The sequence below is a fragment of the Molothrus ater genome, chromosome 2 (genome assembly GCF_012460135.2).
Source record: "Molothrus ater isolate BHLD 08-10-18 breed brown headed cowbird chromosome 2, BPBGC_Mater_1.1, whole genome shotgun sequence".
Lineage (NCBI taxonomy): Eukaryota > Metazoa > Chordata > Aves > Passeriformes > Icteridae > Molothrus > Molothrus ater.
Genome location: NC_050479.2, coordinates 96,410,586 through 96,421,568, shown reverse-complemented (window position 1 = coordinate 96,421,568; position 10,983 = coordinate 96,410,586). Strand labels below are relative to the sequence as shown.

At 39.9% G+C, this 10,983-nt stretch overlaps 1 protein-coding gene across 1 annotated transcript; it reads left to right on the top strand.

Moving 5' to 3' along the window:
- The first annotated feature begins 512 nt into the window (after nucleotides 1-512).
- On the top strand, nucleotides 513-10,555 carry ABHD10 (abhydrolase domain containing 10, depalmitoylase). The gene is made up of 5 exons (XM_036387050.2): nucleotides 513-617; nucleotides 3,489-3,672; nucleotides 4,495-4,606; nucleotides 5,541-5,678; nucleotides 6,723-10,555. The coding sequence occupies exons 1-5, from the start codon at nucleotides 533-535 to the stop codon at nucleotides 7,062-7,064; spliced, it is 861 nt and encodes a 286-aa protein (XP_036242943.1). The 5' UTR covers nucleotides 513-532; the 3' UTR covers nucleotides 7,065-10,555.
- Nucleotides 10,556-10,983: the final 428 nt, after the last annotated feature.

Genomic DNA, 10,983 nt, shown 5'->3' with positions numbered 1-10,983 from the left:
ATAAAGATGTCGTTTTGGATCCTGTGCTCATATATCTAAGGCTGAGAGAAGACGAGGAGGTGGGAACCCGTTAATGAGGTCCCTTCTCAGCCATCTCTTCTCGAGGCTGAACAGGCCCAAGCCATTCCCTTGGCCTCTCCTCCTAAGAGAGGTGCTTCAATCGCCCTCACAGCCTGCCACCCAACCTGCTCCAGGATCTCCGTTTCCCTCCTGTACTAAGGAGCCAAGACCTGGACACAGGACTGCAGAGCTGCCTCACCCGGGCTGAGCACAGGGACTGGATCACCTCCCTCGACCTGCCGGCAGTGCTCTTCCCAATGCACACCTTTGGCGTTCTTGGCTACAAGGCACAGCTAGCTCGGGGGAAACATGCACGCTGTGAAATGCACGATCAAGGTTTTGGCTCTTTTTATTGATAAAACTTTGCAGTTTCCCAGGGAGGTTCGACCCTGACCGCAGACCAGGTCCCGCCCCGCCCCTGCCGTCCCTTCACTCCCGCGGGAGGCGGGCGGCGCGTGCGCGGGCGGTGGCCATGGCGGGAGTGCTGGTGTGCGCGGGCCGTGCCTCGGCCCTGCGGGGATTGCTGTCACCGCTGAGGGCGGCCCGGCGATTCCTGGGTAAGGGAATGGCCGCGGGGAGCTCGGAGCAGAAGGGCTGCCAGTCGGAGGGGAGAGGATGTGTGTCGGTGCCGACTGTGACGGCCACCGTGCGGCTCTTGGGCAGCTGCGGGTGGCACCCTTTCCTCCCCTTCAGGGCCGTCGCCATCGGAAAGGCCGGGGCGCGGCTCTTTGGTGGGAATGAGCATCTTAAACTCGATCCCCTTCGCACGGGGTTCCTGACAGGCTTCTCTCCGCCTGGCTCGCGGGGGAGCTTGGTGACTGTGCACAGGGCAGGGCAGCTGCTTTCCTACGTGTGTTTGGATGGCTCTGAGCTCTTGCCCCGGTGGATTTTGAGGAGCTGGGAATCGTGCGCCAGCGCTTGATCGGTTGTGAAACGTGCCTGCCTGTAAAGCTCCGTCAGGCACCTGAAAAGCTTTGCTGGCGTCCACTTCTGAGTGAGCTCGGCCTCTGCCGAAACACGCAGTGTCCCTTCTTGATGTGTCCTTGTCTGAGCTGTTGAATTTATTAATTATCTTTAATTGGACAGCTGAATCTCATCTAAGGTTGCTCAATGAGTAAAACTTTATTGCTACTACGGGTGCACATTTTGTAGCTGCATAAAAGCTTGAATACAGTGGGATTTTGTTTCTGTGTTCTTCTCCCTTTCTGTGTCTTTATAACAGTAATATTTTCAGAGTATCTGTTTATTTGAGTGTGTCTTTAGGTCCTCTGGGACCAGGCCAAGCAGCAGTTCCTGCTGCAGTGTGGATGGTTGCATGAAATCGAGTGTGGACGGAGTTGAGTCCATTTACCTGTCTCAGCAGCATTAATCTGCTGCTGCTGGGAGTGGGGAGATCTTTGTGCAGGAATATTTTCAGAGTTCAGGGAACTTCTTTGGCTTTAATGTGTAGTGTAACACTGGTCTCAGTCACAGTTTCTGATGTTCATAAAAGTTCACAGTGACTCCAATATTAAGAGAATTCCATAGATAGCATCAGGCAAGGGTCTTGTGGTCTTCCTACAGCTATCACCTTCTGTCTGTAACTTGCTTTTTTAAACACTAATACCTGTCTTGCACCCTTCAGAAATGCTTCCCTGCTCTTAATAAGGTCTTTCCTAAAATCAGGAGGAGAAATTACTGGGTAGTTGCTGATGGTTTTGTTTGTCTGAAGAGAAATCTGAGAGGGTGACGGCATTGAGCTTTGCTTTTGGGTTGGCTGCGGTGGTTGCTTTAGGGGTTTGTATTTATTCAGGTTGGAATTGCTGCTGGTGCTTCCATTAACTTGTTAAATGGAAGAATAGTTTGTGAATAGCTTAGACAGTGTTTGTGTCTTGCAGCTGCAGTTGGAACCCTGCCCAATGTCAAAGTAATTTGAGGACAACTCCAGGGTGCTGCAGCATGGAAGACAAGTGGCTTCGGAGATGGCTATCAGGACTTAAGGGGGAGAAAAATATTCCCAGTTATTTCTCTATTAAATTTAGCACTTCTTGGTTCATCTCTTATTGGCACTTGCACTCTACTGGCCCTGAAGAAGTGACTGGCTCAGTGACAGACACACACAAATCAAAAGCCACAGTGTGGACGCATCTGAATACCTTTACTGTGGAAGTCATTCACCTTTATAAACAAATCATGCCTCAGTAGGATAAAGAACTACCTCATTGTTTGAGGAGCAATTTAATGGTTTTAATCTATAGTTCAAATGATGCCATTTCTGTTGGACTGTTCTGAATGCTAGCTGCACCCTGTATCTGTTATGTATCCACACTTACTCATGCACATCCAAGTTTAACAACAAGCTAACCCCCCAAAACCCCTTGAATGTAATCTCTCTGATAGTGACAGAACTCAAGGCTGCAAGACAGTTAAGTGGTGCAATACTGTCAGGGCTTGGGTTTTGTACTATTCATCCACCCTGACACTTCATTTTGGGTTGCATCGTTTCTGTGCCCTCCTGTTGAAGAGCCCGTGAGGCTCTATCTAAGAGTTAAGAATGTCAAATCTAAGAATTAAGAATGTCAAAGTCTTAGAATACTTGACCAAGTTTTCAGTTTAACAAATTACCTTGCTGTGTTGGATAATAGAGTGGAGTAAGTCTCCTTAATAGCTCTCTAGGAATTACTTGTCCTCACCTGCAGTAGAGGTACAATTGACTGCTAAAGTTAGATAAAATCCTGTAGCAGCTGTTGAGATTCAGCAGAATTATTAATTAGTTAGCATTTCCTCTGTTAATTTCCTTGTTTGATGTTATTTATTTCATTTGGTTTAAACAATGCTAATGTTGGTTTATGCTCGTCATGATGAAAAAGTTAGGCACAAGATTCTTTCCCAGTTCTTGATTATGAACTTGTCCCTATACCCCATATATTGTGTGGATCCAGGGCTTTGATAAAGGTGAAATTTTATCCTTCAGTTCTAATTCTAATGAAAAATTTGTCACCTCCTGTACTTGTAAACTTCCATTGCACAGAGTACACTAGTCTCAAAATTATGCTTTTTGAAAATAAAAGTTTAAACTAAGCAGATATTAAATGGGAAGATTTTTTTGTGAAACGAGTAAATGTGTTCAAGATGAAACATGAGGACTGATGAAGTCAAGGAAGCCTGAGAGTTTGTTTTCAGTCAACCACTTTGCTAATTGCTGAGTGAACTCTCTACGTGGTTGGCATTTAATGATTTGAGAATGAATCACAATAAACTTTGTCTTTCAGGTTCATCAATACTTGTCAGTCATTAAAGAACGTAGGAGATGCTTTTTTCATCTCTCTTGAGCCAAAATACCTTATTTTCACATAATGTGTCCATATTTGCCAAACCCTGGGTTTATAAAAACTTGTGTTTCTGCCAAGGTTATCATGATGATTGTACTAAATAGTTCCTCTTACTAGTTTGCAGGCTGAAGTCATCAGTCAGCTTTCTCACTCGACCGGATCGACCAAATATTGCTTATCAGAAACTAAAAGGAAGAAATCCAGGGGTTATTTTCCTTCCAGGCTTCAATTCAAATATGAATGGTCAGAAAGCAACTGCCCTTGAAGATTTCTGCAAATCGTTAGGTCATGCCTTCATCAGGTACATAGAGGAGTATTGTTCTTGAGAAAATTAAACTAGTCTCATGAGTTGTGGGAAGGCTTTTAACATAAATACATAAACTTTGGCATTTGGATTGGGATGCTCCCTGTGTTAAGGGAGTTCATATACAAGACAAGAATTCTTTCCTCTATTTCCAAATGTAGGATTTCTGTCAGTAGAGAGACTGAGGTAAATCAGGAGAATGTATTCTGAAAGTAACTCAGAAAATTCTCTAATTTTCTGTAGTATAACCAGTGCTACCTGTTACAATCAGGCTGTAGGCCTAAAAATTTAAAATTAAGGACCTGGAATTCTGTTTTTTTAAGTTACCAGTATAAGCACTGTCCTTTTGTGCCAAGTCCGATGAAGTTACCCTGTGTCTTCTGTGGATTTAGAAGAACATGCCCCTGCTTGATGACGCTGTCCTTTGATAGATGAGGTTGAATGCTGTCTGTCTGAATGTGTCATAAGTCTTCGTGTTTGAGTTCAGTGTTTGAAAGAGTTTGTACATTTTAAAAGTACCTTTAAAATTCAAGTGTCTGAGGGGTTTTTTTTTGTCTGTAAGGGAATTTTTTTTGCCTATTGTAAATTATGACTTTCTATCAAATGATAGAGAATGCTGCATTGCATAACTTAGTTGTCTTTGTTGTATTTAAACTGGCTTTGTGTGATTTCTGGTCCTAGTGATAAACAGGACCAAGTAAGAAAATACTCACTGTGGTATCTTGTTCCCTGCTGATTTGATTATGCAGTAGTATTTATTTAGTGTCTGTGTTGCTGTAGACAGTACTATGACTTCCCTGTTGATGGTTATTTTTTCAGATTTGACTATACAGGATGTGGAAGTTCAGATGGTAAATTTGAAGAGTGTACAATTGGGAAGTGGAGAAAAGATGTTCTGTCTATACTGGATGAACTTACAGATGGACCACAGGTTATATTTTATTTTTAAATATAGAATGCTGTTTTTCCCTCAGGGTAGAACCTTCATCAAAAATATGCCATAATAGCTCTGGTCAGCAGTAGCTTTTGCTGAACAGCTGACACCTGCTCACTTCCAAGCTGAATCATTTGAGTGGTCACATTCATAGGGGCTCTTTTGAAGGCAGGTAGGTCACAAAATCATGGAAGCATGCATTGGCAGGACCTCCTGGAGGCTGTTTATTAGAATCTCCTGCTCAAAATGGGTCTGTTGTCCCAGAGAGTCTGAGAAAGCCTCATGGTGGGGGTGCCACCTGACAGGGGACAAGGAATTGTTTCTGTGCAGTGCGGCCCTGTTAATGAAAAAGTGTGTCACTGTCCCATGCTGATGCATTAATTAAAGGATTTGCAAGAAGATTACAAGATACTCCATATGATCAAATAGCTTTAAAAAACAGGCAGGAGAAGCAGCATTTGATTTCTTCAGTTACTTTAGAAATTGCTGTGAGAAACTTGGAATCTCCTACAACCTAGAAATACCTAATATTGTGTTTAAAACAATTTCGTATTATGAATTGCTTTTGTTTACTTCTTTCACTGCACTGAGTCTTTACCATGTGCATTTATCTTGAGAAGGAAACATAAAAGTATGCATATGATACTGAATTGTTTCAACTCTCATTTTGTTTACAGTGTTTCAGTCTCAGACAGCAATAACCAGCCATGCCAAACAGAATAATAAATACCAGATCTTGTGGTGCTTACTCAGGCAAAATTTCCATTGGAGGTGACAGCAGTTCTGCCTGGGTAAGGACAGCAGGATTATGCCCAAGGTTTATATAGTTAAACCAAGTGAAAATGGATATTTTGTGCAAGAAGAAAAAATCTATTAGCCATTTCCTGTAAAACACTGTATTTTCTTCTCTTTTTGTACTTTTGTTTTCCAGATTCTGGTGGGCTCCAGCATGGGTGGATGGCTGATGCTTCATGCTGCAATAGCACGTCCAGATAAAGTAGCTGCTCTGGTTGGAGTTGCTGTAGCAGCAGATCACGTGGTAACAACTTTTAAGAGGCTTCCTATTGAGGTAAATGTTGATGGTTGACTTTTGTGCAGTCTAAAAATCTTACCCAGAATTTAAGAAATGATGTAATTTAAACTGTACTTTTCCTGCAAATTTTAGGGTAAGTTTTCTGTGTTTGATTAATGTAAGCTTACAGTATTAGACTAGCGTGAGCACTAGCCAGAGTGTACTTATATTACTGTGGTTTAGAGGATGTGAAGTCAGATCCCTACTGTTTGCAGTTCATTAGATTTCAGTTTTGAATATCTTATATTTGCACTGGAATTGGATCCTTGTGCTTGGAAGGATGGAGAAGTAGCCACTAAAGTAGTTGAGGTTTCACTGGATAAGATGAACAGATAAGATAAGACTGGATAAGATGACACAGATTGTGTGCATAGAAAGGAAATTCTTCAGATTAATGTGTTTGTAAAGACTAAGATTTAGGTAGTGGGAACTGCCCTTTTGAGATGGTAATAATATCTAGTCTTCAGGAAAGTAAATGAGGTGTTACATGGCAATAAATAATGTGTGCCTTAGAATAATGAAAATATTTTCCCAATTTATTTGGGTTTTTTCTAAGGTACTTTGTAGTGTCAGTATTACTATTTAGGATTCAGAATCTGAAAATACTTAAGAATGTGGAAATGTAGTATTTAGAGACACCTACTATGGCAAAGACTGAAAAGACTGATCACTGGACAATGTCTTTTTCCTAGGATTTCCCCTTGTTTGAGGATCAGTGAACTGATTGAAGCCAAAGAGATTTACTGTTCATGGTGGCTATACATATTTTTCTTTTCTGATAGAGTCTGGCTAAGAAACTTAATTTCATTGTTGAATTTTAACTAGATTAATTTGCAGGAGAGGAGATTTTGTGACATGGTAGAGGATTTGTCCTCTCAGATGCTGTGAGGAGAACAGGAATACACCCATGATAATAAAAATCAACAAGGTGAAATTTTATGCTTGGGGGAGTCTTACTGCTTTTAGAACAGAAATAAGATGAGGTACTCTTAAGTACTCCTAACATATGTTTTGTCCATTCTTTGCTCTCTTTTTATATAGGCACAAAAAGAAATAGAAGAAAAGGGTGAATGGAAGTATCAAACAAAGCAAAATGAAGAAGGCTATTACTCCTTGACCTATGACTTTATCAGAGAAGCAGAAAATCACTGCGTGCTGAATAGTCCTATTCCTGTGACATGTCCCATACGCCTTATTCATGGCATGAAGGATGGGGATGTCCCTTGGGAGATCTCTATGCAAGTTGCTGACCGTGTTTTGAGCAAGGACGTGGATGTTATCCTCCGCAAAATCGGCCAGCATCGGATGAGTGACAAGGAGGATACAAAGCTCCTTGTGAATACTGTTGATGATCTAATTGACAAGCTGTCAACAGTAGCATAAGCTGAAGAGTAGCATTAGTGCATGAACTCTACACCTGATTCTTTTCCTTGAGTAACAGAAGCCTTGTTCTTAACCAGATGGTGGCAAGCTTGTGACTGTCACAGTAGGAACTGAGCTTTATCTGCTGTTTCCTTACCTCTGTTTTGTAAATACAGGAATTGTATTATTGCTGCATTTGCACACAGTCCAAAGTGTGAAGGAGTGCTGCTATTGTGTTCAGAACCTCTCCTTCACCATTTTACCAATTTTTTTTCACAAATTTCCTACAATTTTGTACTGACATGTTGATTACTTTTTGTTGCTATTCGCCTGTACAGTAAAACTTTATTTTCACATCTTTGACACCTGTTACTGTCCTTCCGCTGTAACATCATTGTATCTTATGTCTAAACAATCTGTGCAAGGCAAACTACAACTTCAGTGTTTACTGAAGTTAGTTATTAGAATAGTTAGTACCGTGAAACACAATAAACAGATTTCAGATAAATGGTTATTTTGTTCTGAAATGCTGTTAAAAAGTGGAAAGCACACCCTGATGGTGTGCTTGTGGTACTGCATAGGGAAGAATTTGACTTAGAAGAAAGGCTTAAGAGCTCTTTATCTGTGCTTATCAGGAGGGTGTCTGTGATCTTCTCCAGGCTGCCATTTGTCGTTCATTTGTGGGCCTACTGTTAAGGAAACAATAAATAATCTTAGTGTAAACTGAAACTGGATCAATAAGATGACTTTAATAGTAACTTCTTCAAAGTACGGAGTACAGTGCCACAGAGAACCGTTGCCTCTTTCCCACGACTTGAGAGCTGTGGATTGCTGGGCACAGTGTCTTCTTTAGCTGCATGAGTCCAACCCTGAGAAGCTGTAAATGGAACTTGATAGTTGAATAAGTCTTAAAATGTAAATCCATGGAATTTATTAGGAAATTGATTTAATTGCAAATATGACTGTTACCTGGGTTTTGTACAGAAATACAGTACCATTCGTACACTTGAGAGAGAGGCTGGAAATAGTTCAGGCTGGCCTTAATGTGTAATATCAGTCAAAAGCATATAATTATTTCTGGGTTTATTATTTGAAGTAGTAAATGGCATCACTATTGTTACCTTAAAAGACTAGAGCTGCTGGGGGTAAGGTATTTCTAGAGAGTTTGTCATTTTCAGTTTTAGCTATGTCAGTAGAAGTGTGCTGAGCAGGGCTTTGCTGAGGCAATGGGTTTTAATTAAAAAAAACCACCACAAACAAATAATTGAAGTTTAAAAAAAAACCACAGCAATAACAAAACCAAAATTTTGGATTAGTTCCTGTGAACTACAGTTCTATTTAGGCTTGCAAAAACAAGCTGTGATGTAAAAAAATCTGAATTTGATATAAAAGTAAAAAAAGATGGCTCTTGTTTAGATGCAAATTTTCTACTTCAAGTGTACCAATTCCCTAACTTAGTGAATGCTTTGGGTTGGAAGGAACCTTAAAGATCATCTGGTTCCAACCACCATCCCATGGGCAGGGATATATTCCACTAGACCAGGTTGCTCAGAGCCCCATCCAGCCTGGCCTTGAACACTTCCAGAGATAGGGCATCCACTACTCCTACGGCCAACTTGTTCCAGTGCCTCAGTAAAGAATTTTTCCCTAATTATCTGATCTAAACCTAGTCTCTAAGTTTGAACCCATTCTTCCCCTTGTTCTGTCACAACATGCTCTTATAAATAGTCTATCCAGCTCAGGATGATCTAGACTGGGATAATTGCTTGAGGAAATTAGAACATTTAATGAAATCTTGTTCCCTAATATTTCTGGCATAGACTTCTTCTGTTTGTATCACTATGCAATTCACTTTAGCTTTAAAACCTCTGAAATATGTTTCTAACTTTTGAGAAACTTAATGCAAATGGCATTCCTGGAGTTGGAGCTGTGTTCATGTTTATATACTGTTAAGTAGTTGTCATCTTTGTATGTGTTTGTATGACTTGCATCTGATAATACCTAAAAAACAAATTTCGTGGGTTTTAAAGATGCAGTCAAATCAAAATTATTTTAAAACTTTGTGCCCTAAGCCATGATATGTTTTTAAATCCAGTTTTGTCACGTCTTAGATTAGTTTGGCTCGTAATAGAAGAAGAGGCTGAAACAAGTGGACTGCAATAATTCCAAAGTAATTAATTAATGCCAAGAGTTACCAGTAGTAGTAGATATGCTTTTTCTTCACATATATTAAAGTTACTTCAATGACTGAAAAGTTTTGTGCTTTTTTTTTTAATAGGGAGTTATACCTGTAAATACTCAATTTAATACTTCAGACAAGGTAAAGGCTTTGTGTGCTTGCACAAGCTGTAGCTGCGTATTTGTCTTGAAAGAGTTGCATTGTATTCATGCTTCATGTTAGCCTTTATTATATAATTGATATTTTACAGGTAAAGTGTCTGTTGCAATGCCTTAGAGCAAGATAGGTGAAAGCAAATGTGAAGTGGAGCAGTTGTATAGAGAGTTTTCAGGAGGGCTTTTTTCCTTGTTTGCTGTTGGTGTTTTGTGTTGTTGCCCCCTCCATTATTCTCCTGTAATAACATGAGGTGGGAGAATTCAGTGTAACAGGGTTGTCATAATTGGTTGCTGAAACCACAGCATTACTGAAAAGTCCTGTTTTCCTTCTCTGCTGGCTAAATGGAGATCAGTGGTAGCATTTACAGTACAGGTACACCCGAAGTTTGTTACATGTAGTCTAAATGCAAAGGCAGAGATGGTACTGTCTTCATAAAGACAATATTCCAGGTAATGTTTTGAAATTCAGGGAATGCTAGTGTGCTTCTCTCTGTGCTCACTTTTTGTTTTTGTAAATCAGGTTTGCTTAAATATGAAGAGGTAGACCTTATGCAGACAGACCTTTTTCTCTGACTTTGGTGTAGTAATTCCATTGATATTTATCTTTGCAAACGTAAGCATTTTCCCTGTGTTCATGCTGGGAATTACCATAATTTTGAGTGTTGGTAACTTTGCGCGTTCAGGTACCTGAAAGAAAGGATAGTGATAACTAGGGAGATTTACATCCTACCTCTGAGCAGCTGTTCACCTCCCAGGAAGTTTTGACAATCTCAAATAAGGTGGCATTCACATATTACTATGTCATTCCAGATTGGTAGTGTTTTGTCTTCTGCGTTAATGCCTGAGGCATGGCTTTTTTCTTTGTCAGTAGTGCCTACATAGTAATTATTTTCAGTATTAATCATGCTTAAAAACTAGTATTTCATTCCTCTGTAGAGATACGGTATTAAAATAGGATATTACACACTTGCAAAGCTCTGCATGATGCAGATTTTTAAAATAATTTTAAATTAATTATGTTCTGTTTTGGGATTTTTTTAACAGACTGCTGATTTGTTGACAAATGCAAAGCATTTTGTGAACATATAATGTACAATAAGCTTGATTCGCATGAAATATTCCGTTTCTAAAGCTAACTCAACTTGTTTCCTAATAAACAAGTGCTCTTATTTTGCTTATATTGAGCTGTACTTCCACGGTTTTAGATACATGTATTTTTATCTTGTTAAATATTCTACTTGTTTTGTCTCTCCTCTTGTTTGGCTTTGTATTACACACCATCTGATTTGAGTTTTTTGGTTTTGGGGGGTTTTTTAACTTAATTGGTGTTAAGTGTTTCATGTAGTTTCAGTTTAGCTGAGCTGTTTTCTCTTGCATCAGCACTAAGTGTAAAAAAGGCAGTGTTCACAACAAAAGCCTGGCTGGATAGGCCTTAGAAGAACCACCTCCTGCTGTTTTATTTTTATGTTAATTTTGGTTATGTGCTCTCTTGGACATGCTGTTACTCAATGGGGCTAAAAGATTTATGGTACCATACTTTTCATACCAAATTAAAATGTGCTTAGAGAGGAACATTCAACTGGTGATTTGTCTGCAGCTGCTCAAC

Excerpts from the sequence above, each read along its gene's own strand:
- ABHD10 (XM_036387050.2), top strand. The coding sequence starts at position 533 with ATGGCGGGAGTGCTGGTGTGCGCGGGCCGTGCCTCGGCCCTGCGGGGA. Across the intron at positions 3,673-4,494 it reads TTAGGTCATGCCTTCATCAG|ATTTGACTATACAGGATGTG; the intron begins GTACATAGAGGA and ends TTATTTTTTCAG. Across the intron at positions 5,679-6,722 it reads TTAAGAGGCTTCCTATTGAG|GCACAAAAAGAAATAGAAGA; the intron begins GTAAATGTTGAT and ends CTTTTTATATAG.